Here is a 21321-nt window from a genome sequence, read left to right on the forward strand (position 1 = left end):
TGAACTTTGGATTCTGTGAGGGGAAAACTGATGAGCTGGCACCCATCATCATCAGCTAACAAGGTGTATTAAACATGTGGCCATTGGAAAAATGTTAAAACAAGTTTAATTCCGTCTCAGAGATCAACCATTTGATATCATGAAATTTTATTATTTCAAATCTGGATGTACAATAATTAAATAATTACATGATTATAAACCATATGATGGTAGGAAGCAAACCTATGTACATTGTAAAAAGTGCATTGTGTTAACAAAAAGGACACATGAGCATGTTGAGGACCCTAATACTAAGGAAAGTAAAGGGAGCTTCTTACCAAGTCCATGTTCAGGACAGAACGAAGTATGTGCTCAAAATCAGTCTTGATTTTATAGGACCATTATATTTTCTTGAAACAATATCAATCAAATATGCAATACTGATTTGAGTATGATATTCTTTATATTTGTTTTGCAGAAGATGCTTGGCAACTGTGCTTGGTGATAACAGATAACACAACGGTCTTTGAGCAAAAAAAAAAAAAAAAAAAAAAAAAAAAAAAGGGGCATGTCATCCACAAGATGGTTCCAGTAGTTAAAAGACACATGCCACTGAGGGAAAATGTACTGCATCAGTTTTTCTCAAAAAACAGCAACAAAAAAACACATCTCAGGGATGTAACCGAGAGAAGACATTGTACTGTGGGAGTCCTTACTGATGGATCTGCAACACACCTAAAACGCTTATCTACAGCTTGCATGTCCCATATGTTTTGTTTCGATTTTTCGTTCTCTTCAAAGGAAAAGCAAGACATTGACAGGTTTGAAATCTTTGCCTTGAGTGGTTCGTTCTATCAGTCTGAATTAACTACAGGGATGGATGGAGGCATCAGAACAGTATCACAGGCTGATACATCAGGCCACTAAGTGCATGACACAAGATGAATGTTCCTGACTAGAATAAGACGAGATTAATGTTCCAGACCAGTTTTAGGCCAGATTCTGCAGTCCATTAGTGAGGGTATGTGGGACTCCAGGTCCAGAAGGCAAGTCAATGTGCACGCTACTGAGGGAGGGGGAGAAGGAGAAAGGAGGAGGAGCGTGTGAGTTCCAGGGATGTAGAAGCTGTAGAGGTAAGGAAAAGTGGTGATTCCCTTCACGTCTACTGGCAAAAAGCTTCTTCCTCCCTCTCTCCCTTCATCTCCCACTCTTTTTTTGTCCACTCCTCTCATTATTTGACACAGCTGGGCCAACTGAGACCTCCACAGGCAGCGGAGACGATAATGTAGATGACCACCTGAAGGGAACACAGAGAAAGTTCACGCCCTGCAACTCTCAAAACACAGTGAGTCATAAACACACAGAGGGAGCCCTGCATTTCTGAGGGACAATGACGCACAAACCAAAGGGAATGGATTCAATTTGTTTTCATTGTTAATAGACTTGTGAAATTAATTACAGAGTAGTGCAGAATAGTGCTCGCTTGATAGTGGCTGAAAAACACAAACACAAAGAATCTAATAAACACCCAGCAGTAGCTACTCCTGAAATAAAAACAATCCCATGTCATCCCAGTCATATGCTTCCAAGAACAAATCAAAACAAAACTGTGATGTGTGATCCAAATGTTTGTTATGCAGTGCATTTTCACACTGATATGCTGAATTAACTGTGCGCCCACTAAGGGAATTTTTTTCTCTTTTTTATTTTTTTATGCAGATCCTGACAATGTTCATAATCCACCACACTTGGTTATGAAAGAATTACGCTGTGTCGTGCCAATAACCAATTTTCTATAATTTGCTGTTTCTGTCCATACTCACCAGACACACCAGCACAACAACGACAGTGAGTTTGAGGTTCTTCATGCACATGGCTCGTGCCAGGTTACGACTTGTTGTCTTAAATGTGACTGACTGGAAAAAGAGGGGTAGAAAATAACATCAGTGACAATATCTGTGTGCATGTAGAATTAAATCAGATTGAGGTCAGCTAAGATACTCTAGTCCAGCTGAAGTGTTCATATAACACTAATTAATTTGGAATAAATCAGAATCCTTGTAAACACAGCCTGCATTGCTCCAGTTCACACCATTGTGAAAAATAAGCTTTCTCCTTATTTTGTTCCAATTTTTACAAATCATACAATTAGTAAGCCTGTTGCAGCTTTAAAACACAAACATGTTATACAGTCTTGTTTAGACTGTTGTATCAAAATTTAAACAAATCAATCTGAGCATGAAAAAAGTCGTCAAACCAATCAGTAAACACAAGGCCAAAAGTGAAGTGAAAGTGGCACCAGCCGTGGAACTGTTCTCCAATTCCAGGCTAAGCCTTTAAACTCACTGAATCAACCAGATTTTCTGTCTTGTCAATCAGCAACTCCAGCTTCTCTCCTCGCTGAGCTACTAAGTCTGAAAAACAAAAACACACACATTCAGAAGTCCTGTCAGTGTGATGAGAATCACATTTCTCAATCTCATGATACTGTTTTACAACAAAAGGCATATTAATGTAACGCACATTTGACAGAAGCCCTATTCAGACACAATTAGGTTCCTAAACGACATCTGAGTTTTAATTGCTGAAACAGTAAGTCTGTAATTTCATTTGAACAGGACTAACATAACTAAGGACATCTGTGATACCAAAAAATGATCCGATGTAATCCTGTAAAATTAATCCCGCCAGAATAGGGTTTCAGTGGCATTTGAGAGACCGTTCCCAGGTATTTAACCTACTTGCTTTTGTAAATGCCTTCAAATATACTCCAGTTGTAATGATTGTCCTCACTGATTCACAATAAAAAACTTCTGAGTTGAACCATACGATGACAGCAGACAGCTGGTTGATTGTTCAAGTAGCCGATATCATGATGCTTCAAGTATGTAGTGCCAACACTGGATATTTGTTTCTCAAAGACAAAAAAAAAAAAAATTAAATACAAAAAAATATTCAGATATAGTGGATGGCACACTTAGAGGGAACCATTAGACTCTGGCTCTGTCTACAAGCTTTACCTAGGCTGCTTGTTTTTGGTGGCAGGGCTTCAACAAGTGCCACCAAAAAGGATTTAGATATGCTTGTAATCTGATGCCCGAGAAAGGAGCAGTGTCATTACTTTTTAAGGGCCACCAAGTCACAAACTCAGGGGTTAAGTGACACTCATGCTGCTAAATACCCTGGACTGCCAAGTTGTCTAGTCAGCCAACTGAGATCGTATGCAGTTAGATAATTAAGGTTTTGTTTACCTTGAGTGAGAAGAATTGTGTGCCACAATGTGCTGTGTGCTAGGAACGGTGCAAACAAATGCAGAGGCAACTGAGACACTGCCTCAGCATGTCAGCCAGTGCAAAATGATAATGCACTTTCTGCAGTTTCTCACTTCTCTCCCTATACTATTATGTTTTTCATCAGATTGTTAAAGTTAATCTGGTCTCTGTGTGTGGGTGTGCAGGTAAGACAGAGAGAGAGAGAGAGACAGGCTGAACTCGATGACTGCACTGGATCTTTTAATCCAATATTATCATGGTATTAGCCACGCATTAGAAAGACAGGTATTTAGCACCACTAGACAAAAGGAAATGCTGACAAGTTCACCTATGTTGCGGACCATGATCCCCTTCAAGTCATCCACTTGCATCTGTGTCTCAGTCAGGCGATCTGATCCCCGGGGATCTGAGTGGTGTTTCTACGTGGACGAAAACAGACAGAAGAAGACGATGAGGTAGATATGGAAGATAATACAGCCTGGCATCCGTGATTACTTGCAGAGTGTGGGTGTGTGATGCTTTCTGCAGTCTATATTATTTATCAGCACTTCCTGGACACAAGGAGCAGTAACAAGGCTCTAATGGGTCTCTGTGCCCAGGCCGTTGTGAAACTCACCATTTGAGCTGCCAGTGTGGAAGAGAACTCGCTGTTCATGGCGTAGGGCAGGGCCGTCTGCGCTCGCGACCCATAGGTTGTCTGAAACCGCTTTTTGACTTCACTGAGGAAGCTGAAAGCACGTGACCTTTCGAAGTCCTTCAGTGCAAAAGAGTAAAATAAAAGTGTTTCAAGTTGACGGGCTGAGACAATAATTCAAACACCTATAGCAGTCTGATCAAATGATATACTTACATCGTCAGTGATACACAGGTATATGATTCTGTCATGGCAGATGTAATGAAAGAGATAGCTGAAATGAGAGAAGAGATTATGTCAATAAATCAGAACAACACAGCCAACAGCAGCTTTTAATAATTAATCCAAAAGTAAAGACTTGGCCATTTTCTTTGCTCCTGCACTCATTCAGAGACTAGACCAGACCACTGCAGTTCAGCCTCATTAGAAGCTCTTGTGGCAATTATTCCTTGTTAATGATTTGTTTTGGGGTTGACCCCTTACAGCAAAACAAGATTTCACACATACCAAAAGCCGCTCCCAAACTTGATGGATTTAGTAATACCAAATGTATGAGAAGTTTCAGTCAGACTTCTGTTCATCAGCCTGGATTAGTTTTTAGTCCTGCAGGACCTCAGATTTGTACCACTGGATTTGTAAAGTGTAAACTCCTCCTTCAAATTACAAATCCATACGTTCTGATTTGTAAACCACACCCCCTGATTTACAAATACGTAGCCTAAGAATGAAGTTTTAGAATTAAAAGCACAATACACACACATGGAAATCTACAAAGCACAAATAACATTCATTCATTTTCCAAGCAGCTTATCTTAATTAGGGCCGCAGCATGCCGGAGCCTATCCCAGCACTTACTGGGTAGAAAGTGGGGAAAGACCCTGGACAGGCTGCCAGTCCATAGCAGGGCAGACACACAGAAAGACACATTCACACCTAGGGGCTATTGCGTTTCTGAGTCAATATCAATATAGGGTACCATTTGGTGTCCCAGGCAGAAATCACTCACTTTTCATGAAAAATTTGCAAAATAACAAAACTCTGAGGGTTTATTATAAATGGCCAAACATTTAAACACACATTGGTACAGAGATACATCTTTAAAAGGGTGTTTTTCATATTTTAAAAAATTTTCTATGATTAGATGCATGTGATTTTGCCATGTCCCAAACTCCTCTCTACTAACTTCACTGAGTGAAATAAGTAGATAAATGATATACAATGTACAAACCTTTTACATGCTCTTGTTGCTCTCATCAAGTACTTGAATAAAATGAGTCAATTGGATCATTTATGGTCTAATGTAATAATAATAATAAACGTTTTGCATGTGTCCCTGGATTTGCTGTCCACCCCGTCATTAGGTGGTTACTGCCACTAAAAGAAACCCCCTGCTGTAATCAGTGACATCACTACCACTGCTTTGTCTTTTACAAATGGAGTGAAGAATAGCTCATGCAGAGAGAGTACATATCAACTTTTATATTTTGACATTTTCATCATTTTATGATTGAACTTGAATGTGTTCAATCTTAATGTGTCCACCCTGTCATTGCAAAATATGAATCTATATAAATGCTTTTCAGAAATTCAAAATATGTTTGTTAAAGTATACACAGTCTCCTTCCTAACTGATACATGTTGCTAGCTAATGGCCCAACATGTGCTCATTAAATGCAAACTTCAACCAGAAACGTCCACCCTGTCATTGTCCACCCCGTCATCAAGTCTAGTTTTATAACAGTTTTATAAGTTTTTCAGTGTTCCAGAAGTCAAGTGGAGGACAAAACATATGCAGAGAAAGAAACCATTTGAAAGGATACCTATGTTTATACTTTTTGTGGCAGGCCTACATTTAGGGACCAAGGGTTTTTGTTTTGTTTATATCAATCTTGTTTTTTCGTCTAGTTGAAGGTTTTATTTATTTATTTTTGCTGTTGTTGAATGTCATTTCCAAATGTAGCCAACCTGTGCACAATTCAAAATACAGTAGGTGAAAAAAGTCATGTTTTGACAAAAAACATTTGTTGACAAAACCATAACATTGTCCACCCCGTCATGTCATTGTCCACCCTATCATGTTCATGTTTTATGTGAATAAATAATTATTTTCACAAGTTATCAAAACCTTTTGTGTGATTTTGCTCTGAAGAGATTAGGGCCAAACAGTATTATTTCAAAGTTTGACCAGATACCTTTATTTATAGAGTTTATTCAGAAAAGAAAGTACAATTTTCACAGATTTTACATATACAAACATATTTTTCCATAATTTCTGTATTTTTGAGAGATGTTTTCCAGAAACTAAAATATATTCCTGAACAAGGGACCAAATACCTTTCTGAAAATGTACATTTTGTAATCAACATGATTAGAACATATTTACTCTATTTAGAAATTGTCCCATGACAGGGTGGACACATTTTGCAATTCACTTGTACTTTCTATTCTTGCAGTCAATTTATAAAAGGTGCAGGAGCTTGACCAACATGCATTTCTAACAGCTTAAGGTCTACTTTATACAATGGATATGAAGTTCAGTGGAAAATCTCATCTTTTTTTTGTGTCATTGGGAAGTCTCAATGGCACTCTATACTGATATTGACTCTTCTCCAGTTTGCATGACTTATGTTTTGACTGAGGGAGGAAACCTGAGCTCCTGGCAGAAATCCACACAGACATGGGGAGAACATGCAAATTCCACAAATAACATTAGCATTAAATATATCCTTAAATCTAGAATAACTGTACTTTCCAGGAAGACGTATCTGCACACAGTCAGCATAACTGTGAATATATGGACTTGTTTTCTTATCTTAAGAGGAAGCCACCAACTGTCATTCATTTTTGTACAAGGTGAAAAACAACTTCCACTGACTTGAAAACTGCACAAGACAGACAATCCATCATGATGAGTGTGAGACTTTAATTTGGGTTTCTCCACATTTCCCTGTTTTAACATCACTGCCTTGTACCACATGAGCTGGATTTATTCACACATTGTGTAACTCTCTACTTTCTGTCAATCACCTGACAGCCTCAAAAGGAAAACCAAAATCTCTCCACCAAGGATAGTCCTTTAACAACAAGTCACACACTTAATACATTTTACTGTTACATCGATGTGTTCTTATTCAAGCTAGGCCAACAGTTAATGTCAAGGCAGCTTTGACAACATGAGGATTGCATTTTAAAAATGCTATAGCAATTTGCAGCAAAATATTTAGGGAAATTTAAATCCACACAGTCAGCAGTAAACAGGCTGTAACTGTACATGACACAGAGCATGAGCGTTCTCCTTTAACCTTTAGCCAAGCCATCTGAGTGACTCAGTGCTGTCAAGCGCCCTGCCTCGACCTTTTAGGCTATGACTTCTTCTACCACTATACCTCTCCGACATCCTCGTTTTTTTTTTTTTATGATGCAGTGATCCTATCAATGTATGGTGGTTTGTGTGGAATTTGCATGCATGTTGTAGTGTTTGCATTGAGAAATCACATCTTTTATCTTGTAAGTCTCAGGAGTCTGTGCATCAATAAGGATTTTTTGTTCTGTTTTTTGTTTTGCTTTAAATCTGAAGTTACAGTATTGACAGTTTGCACTTGCATGCTCGGAGGAGGTCCACCCTAATCAGCACAAACTTCACTTTTACCCCTTTTTCACCAAAGAACCGGTTCCATTCTGGTTTGGGCACCAAAATGTGAACCGTTCTTTGCAAATTGGTTCTCAGTGCAAACCAATTGGGTGTGTCTTCAAAAATGATGAAGTCACCAACCTGGAAATTTTGTGGCCTGGTTAAATAATTTTAACATGTTTTTGCCAGCTCTAAAAAGAGATTTCCTCATGTCTACAAGTCAAAATATTTTACTTATACCTTTCTATGGGAAGCAGCAGTGCTTTTCCCATCACATCCTGCTCATTTTTCTGGGACAGAATCAGCACACCAGCTAAGGTACGATTTAGAGTTTATTATTTTCAATCTGAACCCTATCAGGCTCAGATAATGTAGCTTTCTTATTCCAACAGGTATGAGGGGTCGGGCTCTGTACTGTAGTTGACAGCATGAAGGCTGGGTCACCATGACACCGTGGTCATGTGCTACCAGAGTATTTAGCATTTGATACTGTCGACCATGAGATCCTTTTAAGCCGTTTGGAAAATCATTATAATAATCATTAAGGATACCGCCCTTGCATGGTTTCACTCGTATCTCTCTAACAGATCCTTTTCGGTGGTGATGGGAGATTTCTCCTCATCCGTAGCTCCTTCCTTATCTGGTGTTCCCCAGGGGTCAATTCTCGGTCCTCTGCTCTTCTCCATATATATGCTTCCTCTAGGTGAAATTATTAATAATCATCATATCAATTTTCATTTTTATGCCGATGACACGCAACTTTATCTTCCACTTACTGGCAATAACACTGATCACTGTGCTAGAATTCTCTCCTGTCTTTATGATATTAAATGTTGGATGTCTCAGAATTTCCTCCAGCTGAATGAATCTAAAACTGAATTCATTTTACTCGGTCCCCCCAGCCAAACCAGCAATCTAAAAAAGAATCTCGGCTCACTATCTTTAAATTTCAAACACACTGCCCGTAATTTGGGCATCGTTTTGGATTCAGAGCTGTGCTTTGAGCAACAAATTACAAAAGTAGTTCAGTCCTGCTTCCACCAAATAAGAAATATTGCTAAAGTAAAGCCTTTCCTCTCTCAAGCAGATCTTGAAAAAGTCATCCACGCATTTGTTTCCTCTAGACTGGATTATTGTAATTCTCTGTATGCAGGACTTAGTCAAAAGACCGTATCCCGTCTCCAGCTTGTTCAGAATTCGGCTGCACGGCTTCTAACAAACACTAGAAGACAAGACCATATAACACCTGTCCTTGCCACCCTTCATTGGCTACCAGTTAAGTTTAGGATTGATTTTAAAATTTTACTTATTACTTTTAAAGCCCTTCATGGCCTTGCCCCCTCTTTTATCACAGAGCTACTTGTACCCTATGAGCCTAGTCGCTGCCTACGCTCCTCAAGGATGACCCTTTTAACTATTCCCACAGCCCGCCTAGTATCCAAGGGTGATCGGGCTTTCTCTATCAGAGCCCCACAGCTCTGGAACTCCCTGCCTGAGGAGCTAAGGTCAGCTAACTCATTGCCCTCTTTTAAGTCACACCTCAAAACCTATTTTTACAGGAAGGGCTTTTTAGAGTAGCTCTCTCTTGCTTGCCACTTTTATTGCTGTATTTTATCTTGTTTTATTCTATTGTATTTACTTATTTATTATTTATTTTATTTTATGTCAACACTCCTGACTATGGTTTTTTTTGTTGTTGTTGTTGGCGTTGCCTGTATTGTTTTATCTGATCTGTAAAGCACTTTGTAACTGTGTTTTGAAAGGTGCTATACAAATAAAGTTTATTATTATTATTATTATTATTATTATTATTATTATTATTACTTCTGACAGAACCAGTCTGAGAACCAGACCTTTTTGGTGGAAAAGGCATATTTAGGTGGTTTGTCAGGGCACTGCTTGTACTTTCCCTGCAGTTGACTCTTTTCACATTTATAATTTTCATTAGCCTACACTTTTGATCACACCTTGCCATAAAAACCGCTAGAGTTTGACCTCTGAGAACAATGAAACACAGGAAAACAAATGTAATTACAGCATGTGACTGAGTGGGTGAGTGGTTATTGTGCGTGTACATGCTTGTATTACACCTACCTGCCGTGGCTGTAGGTCAGTTTGTTGTTCTCAGAGGGGATTTTGGCCAAAATCTGTTCAGTCACCTCCAGGAAGTTCCCACCACACCATGCATGCTTGGCCAGGATGGTGGTTCCACGGGCCACCACAGCAAAGAGGATTGCCATGGCAACAGCCGGGGTTTCAGCTAATGTGACTCACTGATGTTATCAGTGAACGGATGAAGAGAGGGGATTGAAGCACTGAACAGAGGGGAGTGAAGTGGGGGAAAAGATTTGATAAATGAGTTCATGTGTAAATGTTTGAGAGGATAGTGACAGGAGCATGGTGTTTGTGCGTGCGTGTGTGTGTGTGTGTGTGTGTGTGGCAGAGAGAGAGAGAGTGAGAGAGAGAGAAAGAGAAAGGAAGCGAAAGAGAGAATTAGGGGAAAACAAATGACGAAACACCGCATCACATGTCATTTATGGACGCAGCGGTCAACATTACAAGCTACTCCAGCGCTCACAGCCGCATTATATCAACACAAATAAATACAAATGAAACCTGACTGGCAGTGAGTAGAAAAACAAGCTAACGGTACTAGCTAATATGTCCAGATGGCTCTACGGAAACATACAGCAAAGCGTTATCGTTTTTTTAGCTATGTTTATTCAAGGTAACAGTGACGGATAACAACTTATGACGGATGGTTAATAAATTAAATACCTTCGATGTTTGAGTGGTGTTCAAAGTCGGTGTTTTGGCTCTATGTCCGACATCTAAAAGATTTCAGCTGCTAGCAAGCTAGCTAATCCCTTTCGAGTGACTTCTGCTTTGCAAATTACTCAGCCCTTCGAGCGACAGTTTGCGACTCCTACCGGGTGATGTAGTTCTTGTCACAAGCTTGCCGCTTACAGTAAACTGTAACGTTGCCCTTAGTGAACTACACCGTGCAACTTCCTGCAGCGTAGTGTTGTCGTCACATGTTTTCAAACCACGTCACATGTCGGCGACAAGCTGGAGTGCTCAGTGGTCTAGTAAGCCCACATGATTATCTTACAGGCCAAACACATGCACTCCAAACAGTGTGTGCTCCTGCGTAAGAGGGGAAAGAAGTAAATACGAAAACTTTCTGAAGCTTTCTTAAGAGGATTACTTGGATTTTTGTAAACCAGAGCTCTATCCGGCTATAGGATGCACAGCTGCACCTTTTTAAGCATGCTGTACATTTATATGATCCCATATTTCATCATATCTGGGTACTGATTTACTTAAATTGTCCGAGGGGATTGGGACCGAGCACCGCTGCTAATTGCCCTCTAGGGAATCAGATAACACTCACAATTATGGCAACATCAGCTGACAGTTTAAAATCACCTTTAGGCAGTTCAAACCCATTAGTTTTTGTTCTCCTCTTCAGGATCAGAAATTCTTTGTGGATCAGTTGCAGTGGCTCAGATTCACATTGTCTGTATGGAGAACACTGGATAATATTTGCTGTCAACCCTTTTGAAACCGGCCCCCGATTTCTGTCAAAAAGATGATGAGCAAATTAACAAAAAAATACCCCAAAATGAGCAAGAAACTAGAAAAACATCACCAGAAAATGTGCAGAAAATGTCCAGGAAATTAGCAATTGTACTGATACTTTCTTAATTTTACACAGTTCATATATAGGGCAGAGAAGGATCATTCACAAGTGTAAACCAATAGGATTTCAGTTCTGGAGTGAAAGCCAGTTTTATTTGAAGGGACAGGTGGATGAGAGAGGATGTGAAAAGATTTTACACCCACTGGTTCTGTATGACGTCACCATTTAAGACACTGTTTTACAGGAGGTGGAGGTCATATGAGGTCATTTTAATGGGGACTTTAAAATGACTGGGCAAAGTATCTGTCATACAGGCAACTTGTTTTCTATCTTATGAGTTTTCTACCTTATGAATCTACATCTTTATAATTTATCCATATATCTATATCTGTATCTTTGTTTTCTGGTTTGAAAACAGGGGGCGGATACAGAGAGTTTGCTCCTGTAAGACAGCGCCGAGGGTTGAAAACCCCACTCAGGCCAGCACATCCATGGTTGTAGCGTCCGCGGCTTGTGTTTTCTGGGTCGGAATGTGAAGCATGGCCGGAGAAGGCGAAAAGAAACCGGTGCTAGAGATGGTGAGGAACTAAACTATCTGTTTTTATCGTTATATGTCACACAGCTGCCTCGCTACGCCGCTTTCAGCTCGGTTTATATCAGGTTTAGCTAAAGAAGCTAATGCTAGATCCGCAGCCGTCAGCTCACGTGGGTAACGATAGCAACGGGAGAAGAATGATATTTCTGTTTTTCTCGTTTGTACGACACATCTGTACGACATGTAGTGTTTGGAATAAATATCATTGGCGGTGTCATACAGGTAAAATCCCATGTCAGTTAAGTTTTATTGGACGGAGTCGGTTTTACCTCGCATGGGTCCGGCGTGTGTCAAGTTTTGACCGCTGGATGGAGGCATTTGACTGAGACTGGCTGGTCACTCCCCTTGACCCACACGCTTAGTGCTTGAGTGTTTGTTGGCAAGTTAGTGAGTACTGAATGATTTGGTAATGCGTAACAGCTGTTTTTTTCTTCATCATACTGTGACTGATCGCCTCCACACACACACACACACACACACACACACACACACACACACACACACATGCACATACAATGAGGGTGTCGCAGGGAAGTTGAGTAATGTGTCTGTATGTGGTTGTAGAAGGAATGCAATTGTGTTTCTGCTTTGTGTCTCAGGTCCAGGCTGATGGAGCCGATGAGGGCTGTGTGACATTTGTGCTGCACGATGAAGATCACACGCTGGGCAACTCCCTCAGATACATGGTTATGAAAAAGTCAGTGCTCTCTAACAAACTGTTGCCTTGAGCCCCAGCGTAGACAGGAATACCATAACCTGAACTTTGACCCAGTCACAGTCACAGATTTTGGACCTTTTGGCTTTTTGTACTGCAAACTACGTCATCCTCCCATCCCCTAGGGCGCCAAATTGTCATACAAAGATTAAGATTGATGCGCCGTAATCTCTTTGTTCCCTGGTTCGTCCCCATCTGGAGTGGAGTGTTTTTCTCTGTTGACAAAATGGGAATGCATATAAAAAATGTTAAAAATGTCTGATAATCATAATCAGTAACACAGCAAATGTTAGCACTTATGTTATTCCAGGTTTTTTCCCCCGAAAGTTTGAAATCACTGAATCATCACAAGCAGCTAAATGGAAAAAAAATCACACTAACACAAGCCCTGCCCATGTTGGAACAACACTGATAATAATCATCTGCAGCACACATAAACTTTAGTCTGTTTTCCTTTTTTCCATAAGTGCGGATGTGGAGTTTTGTGGATACAGCATCACTCATCCATCTGAAAGCAAGATCAACTTCCGCATCCAGACACGAGGTGAGACACCCCATAATGCCTCACCTGTCCGTCATCCCTTTTTTCTTGTTAACCCAAATCCTGCTCATTTTGTGTGTGTGTGTGTGTGTGTGTTGCAAAGACAGAGAGTAAACACTATTACGGCTGTGTTGCAGAGAGTAAACACATTGATTATAGTCTGGTGCTTTCACTTTACCCACTCAGCTGAGGAAGAAATGCCAGTGACTCTATAACACAAACACATGCACACACATACTTACTTCCATTTATCCACTTACTGTGCACAGGGGGCTGTAACCACATGGCTTGTCCCAAACAAATATGCATCATATGTCAGTAACTTGAGGAAAAAGTGCCAGCAACTCATCACGACCAGCAGCTTCAACATATTAAAAGATTTTGTAAGAACGACCAAAAAACAGCTTGTGTTTGCGGTTGAATTGAGTTTCATCATGTCTTGAGGACATTTCCTTGCGGCTTCAGGACAACATGAGGCCATAATTTGTAACAGCTTTCACTATACTTTCAGAAGATATGTAGTCTTGTTTTTCATTGGGATGTGGAAATGATTCAACTTTAAACTGTATGGTTATCATTACTGTCGTCGCTGATGTTTTCACACCTTAGAGAAGGATGCAAGGCCCTCCATTTGTCTGTCACATGTCCTGTGGCAGACACCACTGTTCAAATTTGTTGAAAAGTTGGAGGGATGTTGTATTTTAGCAGCATGTTTTGGCATTCTGGCTCAAAATTTGGAAACACTCATCCAGCCAGCTTTACACCTAACACAGATTGGCCTAAAGGGGGTGCTATAATTAAAAGTCAGAATCACAGATTTTCAAACGTAGTGATGAAATTGGGAGCACTGATTGGCTCAAATTTACCCTATTTGCTTGTGTCATTCATGACAGCACGTTTAAAGTACATGGTAACTCTGTGGCTTTCTAACCTCACATTTTTAGTTTTCAAGCCTTTACTATGCAGTTTTAAAAAGTGGGGAAAACATCAATTGTATTATTTTTTTATTTTTTATTTTTATTTTTTTGAGATTTTCGGCGTAATTCTAAAAATCTCCATCCTCTGTACCGCTGAAGGCCAGCTGGTGAATGGGGACGTGTTTTGTCAAAGAGTAAAAGACGCCTGTTCACCCAAAAACACTATGAAATTCACCAAAAACTCTGACGTTGTGGATTCCACGCTTTTTACATGGACCTACATTCTTAGGGTCAAGATGATTTAGGAGTCAAATGTTGTTTTAGGTTTAGCTGTCACTTTTAACTTGTCATTAGTATATTTTTACTATTAGTAGTAGTATAGCAGTAGTATTTTTGTCAGTGGTAGTAGCAATAGCAACTTAGTAGAATAGGTGATAGACATGCATCCAGTGTCTTTATTCATAAAGGAACCTGCTGTATGTTGTAGGAGGAATACCTGCCACAGAGCCACTGCGGAAAGGTCTGAATGACCTCAGTGATGTTTGTCAGCATGTTCTCAACACCTTTCAGGTAAGGTTCTGTATACTGGAGATCGGAGCCCGTAATACTGAAAAAACTGGCCAACACTAAGCTGATGTCGACCTTTCTTTTAAGCTGAAATCTGTAACCTTTTGTTGCTGTTGTTGATCTCTGGTGGTGAACTACAGCAAAGATGGGAGAGCATCTCCTTTCTAGCAGAGTGAAAATGTCATCAAGTGAACAGAGCATGCAAATGTATTATTTACTGTGCTGAAATGTGAAAGTAAAATAGCATGGGATGATGTGAATATGTTGATGTGACAGCAGGTTCACAGTAACTCACGTGCACTCACGTTGTCAGGTTGTTTTTTTCCAATGTAGTGCTAACTAGTGTATCTGTGTGTATGTGAGATGGCATCTGGAGCATCTGTGGTTGATTTAATCTGGTTTATGGTGCATTGACTCTGCTTTCGAACATTTTATTGCCACTGTCCACCAAGACTGTAAACCAGTCCTGATATTCCTTGCCTTCCTCAGAGAAGCAGGTGCGAGCTGACAAGCTGATTGATATTTAAGACATTTCTCATTTGTATGGTATGGAGAGTCTTCAGTGACGGCATATGGACTTGTTTTAACATATGCCACCATATATATTATAATAATAAATTAATTTTTTAAAATTACAGGTTTCAGATTTAATTCAAACTAAAAAGAATGAATGACAGAACAAAATAGTTACTTTGACTTGTGTTAATAAGATACTGACAAATTGATGAGGTTGGTGGTCAGTCAAAATAGTTGTTTCCATTTGTGGAAACCGGTGTATTCAAGTAGTTTAAGAGGGAGAGTCCTACACTCCTCAAAACATAAATCATTTCTCACCAAAAATAATTTCAGCCCACATGAAGCCATGTGAGCTGAGGAGCCTGCTGCTGTGCTGCTGCCACTCAATTTCATTTGCACTTTATTTTTTACACTTTTTGCACGATGTAATTCAAGAGATTTTTGTCGAACTGAAGTCCTGATCTTTTACAGTGTGCGGGGCCCTCAATCCTACACTGCTCAGTAAGATACTTTGCATACAGATGTTGATGGTTGTCACTGTTTGCTGTTTTGGCAGTAGCAGCATATGGCACTAATAAATAATAAATTAAATCATTTTTTATCTGTAAATCACTTAATTCCAGCTTAAGTCTCAAGGGACTTCACTCTGCCCACATTATGAAACATTAATAAAAATGACATGGCCAAACATTAGATCCTCAATGAGAGAAGAAATATGTCCATGAAAAAGTCATTAGGAAAGAACAATAGAAGAGTCCTTGGGGAGGTCCTCACACAAGGCTCCTCCTTCCAGGACAGTCAGGGCTGAATTGGGTACTGAAAGTGGGCAGACAAAGACTAACATTTATGACAAAGTTGGAGTCTGCCTGATATATTAGCTGTCCGATGTTGGCTCATCACCCAATATATGTGTGGCAGTGTTTATGTTAGCTAAATTGCGGAAAAGAGTGCATATTGCAGTAAAAACCACTTAGACTAATTTAAAAACAGTTGTTACCATTAAATCACCACTCCATTGTTTGCACTACAAAAACATGATTTGGGAGGGTAACATCTCAAAGCTGAGCAGATGGCGGTGTGGATTGTTGTCATGAAGTTTGACAAATTGTACTGTTACACAGTAAAATAACAAGCCTTTGTTACACCAATTTGATTGCCAAATTCTTGACTATAATTGTGGCTTTAAGTATAAAAACATCGGCTAATACATCTGTCATAATTTTTTTTTACTGCCAAATATTGGTATTGCCCAACCATCCAGTATTGGCCAGGAGCACAAACAAAATACAAAGGCTTAACAAGAAAAGAGCACATATGAACATCCAAATCTGGCAAGGGGCATCACTGCCAACTCTGCTACCATTGTAACTATTAGGGGTGGTGGAAAAATCTGTCCACTCAAATATTACAGTTTTTTTTTTTTCATGACTCTTCAATTTGTTTATAACCTCTTGAATCAACACAAATTATTCTGGCATCTCATTTCCTTTTTTTTTTTTTTTTTTTTTTTTTTTTTTTTTGGAAAGTTCAGGTTGTGTATCAGTGTAGCCAGCCTCTAGTCACTTGATCCCAGATCTCCCTGGTGTGTGAGGGTTATGAAGTGTGAAGGGAGAGGGCCTGGTTCAGGTCCTGTGTCAACATGTTTTTGGCCCTGTGAAGTGCTCTGACCTTCCTATGTAAGAGGTTAAGTAAAAAATGACTTTCCCCCTATCATTTAAAGCACCATATTATTATTTTTGGAATGAATATCTGTCCAGTAGCCTAATAGTCAGACCATTCCCACATGCTAAACACTTACTTTTGCCTGCATCTGGAAATGAAGAAAAATGATGTAGTGAAACCCAAGGTGTAGGTCTGGCACAGTCCCATGGTGAAAGTAGAGTGAAAGTCAGCTGTCATAAAGATGTTATGTTCTCCACGTCTCCCTGAGGATGTTATTGCACTCTGACTGCAGGTGCTGTCTGCTTAAACTGCATGTGTCCTGTTTTTCAGGCAAGAGTTGATGAGTTTAAAGCAAAGCAGGAGCAACCCATGGAGTGAGAGGCATCGCACAGCCCTGTTGGATGACGGCGCTATCTCAGGCGCACACACACAAACACACAGTAAAAGAATTATGGTGACAGTTACCTTGACTTTCCCTTTTGAACAACATCGTAAAAGTTCTGCTAGTTAGAGAATGTTCTGAAAAATGATCCAGCTCCTTCAAAATATTTTGGTCATGCCACATTAAAACAGAACATTTGTACAGTTCTCTTTTGTATTTTGTACGGATTGATGTATATTGTGAGATGTATCTGAATTTTGTGTTTGTCAGGTCATTTTCCTGGAATGCAGGAGTGATGAAAGGAAAAATAAAAGACAATATTTTAACAAAAAAGACCTTTTGTATTTCATGGGAATATGTTATTCTGTTTGGTGCTTAGCCATTTGACTTTTGCGATAACATTGCTATTTCCACTGCTACTCACGTAACACCATTTGAAGGATGTCCAAACCTAAAGTGATGAGGTTTGAAAAACAAAATGGTTCTCGTCTGTCCTTTGAAGCAATGTTTGATGAGTGGAGGGAGGGGTGGAGGCTCGAATGTCCTTATTAGCAGAGGAATGTGGGGTGAGCGACTTCATACGGTGCCAAGAAGAGAGAGAGGAAAAATGAGGGGAGAGAAGTGTAAATAATGAGGTTAAAGTTGTTAGAGTTTAATCATATTCCTCTGTCAGTCACATGGTCGCACATGTCTGGCTTTGTGTGGGACATACACTGTATGGACAAAAGTATTGGGCCACCTACACTGTGCACCGACAGGAGATTTTAGGACATACCATTCTAAATCCATAGGCATTAATATGGAGTTGCTCCCCCCTTTGCAGCTAGAACAGCTTCCACTCTTGGATGGGATTGAGGTCAGGAATCTGTGCGGGCCAGTCAAGTTCTTCCACACCAAACTCACCCAGCCATGCCTTTATGGAGCTTGCTTTGTGCAGTGGGGCACAGTCATGCTGGAACAGAAAAGGGCCTTCCCAAAACTGTTCCCACAAAGTTGGAAGCAGAGAATTGTCCAAAATGTCTTGGTGAGCTGAAGCACTAAGATTTCCCCTCACTGGAACTAAGGGGCCAAGGCCAACCCCAGAAAAACAAGCCCACAGCATTATCCCCCCCTCCACCAAACTTTACAGTTGGCACAATGCAGTCAGGCAGGGAAGTAGATAGAGAAGTGTGATTCGTCACTCAAGGACCCCCTGTCCTGCAGGTTTTTGTTTCAACTCTACTCTTTTGCACCTGATCCATTTAAGGGCTTCATGCTGATCTAATTTTGCACACCTGCAGGACAGGGGGTACTTGAGGACTGAGTTGGCACTTACAGCTGATGGTGGAATACCTAGGAGGGAAGAAATTTCACCAACTCACTCGTTGCAATGGTGGCATCCTATTACATTACTGTTACAGTACCTCACTCGAATTCAATGTAAGCTCTTTAGGGTAACCCATTGTTACACAAATGTTTGTAAAGAAAGGCTGCATGGCTCGGTGCTTGATTTGATACATCTGTGGCGACTGAACTGAATGAATGAATGAAACGCCTGAATTCAGTGATTAAGAGCTGTGTCCTAATACTGTTGTCCATTAAGTGTAACTCAATTTGGACAGAAGCATTTACCTTGTGAACCTCTCAAATATAATTATTATTGGAAAAAAATGTTAAGGAATATATCCATGACTTAATATGCTGAATGAAGGGATCCTATGTGGCAGTATGGTAGGGTAAACTCATTCAACCTTTGGATTTATAAATATATAACTTATTTTATATAACTTATTTTAACTTATTTTAATCACAGCATACATGTAGGTGAGCAGTCTTAGATTGATTTAGGTTAGAATACAATATTATACAATTCAGATAACATGGCTATTTCTTTGTGTGGTGCGCTCCAGCTGGAGTTTTATTATCAGCTTTTATATTTACCACATTGCATATTCAGATAAAAATCTTTGTGCGTGTGTGTGTGTGTGTGTGTGTGTGTACATGCAAGCGTGTGTGTGTGAAATAAGTGGAAAATATGCTAGTGCACTGAGATAATCCCATTTGTTTCCAATGCAGTTTCCCTTGTTGCAGGGATTTTCAGGAAAGAAGAATGAATATGTTGAAACGAGGCAGAACAGGGCAAATCAGTCCACCCATAATGAGGAAATGACGCTATGATGTGTCTTATCTCAACCCAATGGCAGATTTTTTTCACATGTTTTCAGAAAAAACAAGATTTTAACACTCAATGTGAGGCCAAATGACATGGATGGAGATTATTTGCCAGTAAAATGATTTTGGATAATGACTGATGATGTGTTTGCATCGTCTCATCACATGACATTCTTTTAAAAGGTGCCAAAACGATTAGTTAGGAATTTCACCTTTTGTGAATTTCCTGTACTGGTTAGACTTTTTCAACAAAAGGAGTCCTTCACTAGAAGAAGAGTTTTGCAAACTTCATGTAATGTAACTGCTAAGCTGGAGTCAGTAATGAAAACATGATGATGAACAAACCGGACAAAAACCACCACTGTTACTGTTCAGAATGTTTAGCCAAAAACATGATCATAAATGGAGTAATAGATTTAATTAATTCAAATGTTGCGACTTCAGCTCGGACCAGTTTTTTTTTATTATTATTATTATTTTTTTATTTTATTTGAAACACACTGATGACATTTCAAGGTAGGGGTGCTTGGCTGCGAGTTCAAAAAGGAAATTCCTCTTTTCAAATTGAATTTGCATCAATGAGCTTTTCATTCTTTTTTATTTTTTATGAAGCCTCATTCTGCAATATTTGCGACACCCCGGTGGTCACAAAATGGTTGAGTCGACATGGTTTGGATTCCGTAGAGCTTCAGTGTTGTTGAGACTCAGTTTGCGTCTGTGTTGACTTCACATGTAGTCTGTAGGGAATGCGGACTGGGACGACTCAACCGTTTAGTGGCTTTAAAGCAACATTTTTAGCTGAAAACCAGTACATTTATTTATTTTTTTCTTAATCTTAAAGCATAACTCCTTTTTTGTTTATCCTACACTCAGTCATATTCAAGCAATATCCCCATGATCTTGAGGGTTTAGCTGGATTGAGTATGATATTGCTGAGCCACAGCATCTTTGTGGCAAGAGACCCAAATCTCTTCATTATTCCTAATATTTCCTCCTCTGAGATGGAGTCTGTGGGTCAAAAAGCTTTATGAATTACTCTCAGGAAATCAGGAAATTAAATTAGAAACTAATCCAGTTTATTTTACTTTTTCTTCTTTTTTCCTTCTTCTTTTTTTTTTTTCTTAATAATCTGACTGTTTCCGGGAAATTCTCAAGCTTAACATGCTCCATGAGACCTGGAGTGCAGTTCACTGAAGCTGTAAATTCTGGTTAACCTTTGTGTCACCTCTTTATGTCCCAAGGTCATGGTCATGTGTACCTCATCTTAAAGGTTTTTTTTTTTTTCTTTCTTTTTTTTTTCAGCAAAATGTAAATCCTCCCCAGTGAGACAAAGGCATAACTCTTGAGGGATATATATCAGCCATGGCAGCCTGTTAATAACACAATATTGTTTACATTCACTCTTGTAAAAGGTGCAATAAATCTGTCATAATAAGACCTTATGGCTGATTAAACTCACTTATTTTAAAGGTGACGTCAAGGATTTTGTTTCTCATAAATAAAACCTTGCACTCAGGGTAATGGTACAGCTTAAGCATTGCAGAACCAGAGGTTTGCACTTAGGGCAAATCAAATCACCCAGGGGTACCATTAACCAGAATCTCTATGAAAAGTTCATAAACCGTTAAAAATAATGGGAAAAGTCATTATCCCTTTCAAAAACTACACCGACGTAGATACAGTGTAAATATGCAAATAGATATACACTATAATTTTGGTAACGACCCCAGAAATCTGTAAAAAAACTCAACTCAAAGCTGAAATGTTCTAAAATAACATTTATTACTGTGTATTCTCAACAAATTACTGCAATATAAATGTTATTTAAAACACCCAAACCTGTATTGGCAGAGAAGTTTATCTGTTACCTAAAAGTATTTCTAAATAGCACTATAAAATGTCTTTGTGGATTGGTTAGATGTGATCATTTGAGGAGTGCTGTTGCATTTGACAAAACAAAGATATCGAAATTTGATGAGAAGATTGTCAAACTTAGAAACATGGCAAGTATAAATCCATCTATAGATGTTTTGATCAAAAAAGAAAATCTTGCCTGGTTGCTCATTTCATGTTGGGTTAATGTTGAACATGTGGTTGGAATTTATGCTTGCACGTC

At 39.4% G+C, this 21321-nt stretch overlaps 2 protein-coding genes across 5 annotated transcripts; one reads left to right on the plus strand and one right to left on the minus strand.

Annotated features, from left to right (window-relative positions):
• Positions 1-115: 115 nt before the first annotated feature.
• On the minus strand, positions 116-12104 carry sybl1 (synaptobrevin-like 1). 4 transcript variants are annotated; one of them, XM_030062206.1, is made up of 9 exons: positions 12024-12104; positions 10946-11097; positions 9611-9789; positions 4102-4159; positions 3868-4005; positions 3580-3670; positions 2326-2393; positions 1803-1895; positions 116-1276 (listed from the first exon to the last, which is right to left on the minus strand). In XM_030062206.1, exons 3-9 carry the CDS (start codon positions 9754-9756, stop codon positions 1211-1213), a joined length of 660 nt encoding a protein of 219 aa, XP_029918066.1. In that variant the 5' UTR covers positions 9757-9789; positions 10946-11097; positions 12024-12104; the 3' UTR covers positions 116-1210. The 4 variants fall into 4 exon arrangements, with proteins under 4 accessions (XP_029918066.1, XP_029918065.1, XP_029918064.1 ...); XM_030062205.1 differs by having other exon boundaries at positions 9611-9831; XM_030062204.1 differs by lacking the exons at positions 10946-11097; positions 12024-12104 and adding an exon at positions 10295-10449 and having other exon boundaries at positions 9611-9831.
• Positions 11571-17387, plus strand: polr1d (RNA polymerase I and III subunit D). The gene is made up of 5 exons (XM_030062208.1): positions 11571-11737; positions 12354-12451; positions 12937-13013; positions 14415-14497; positions 17003-17387. The coding sequence occupies exons 1-5, from the start codon at positions 11699-11701 to the stop codon at positions 17048-17050; spliced, it is 345 nt and encodes a 114-aa protein (XP_029918068.1). The 5' UTR covers positions 11571-11698; the 3' UTR covers positions 17051-17387.
• The last annotated feature ends 3934 nt before the right edge of the window (positions 17388-21321 follow it).

The sequence above is a fragment of the Myripristis murdjan genome, chromosome 10, assembly GCF_902150065.1.
Source record: "Myripristis murdjan chromosome 10, fMyrMur1.1, whole genome shotgun sequence".
Lineage (NCBI taxonomy): Eukaryota > Metazoa > Chordata > Actinopteri > Holocentriformes > Holocentridae > Myripristis > Myripristis murdjan.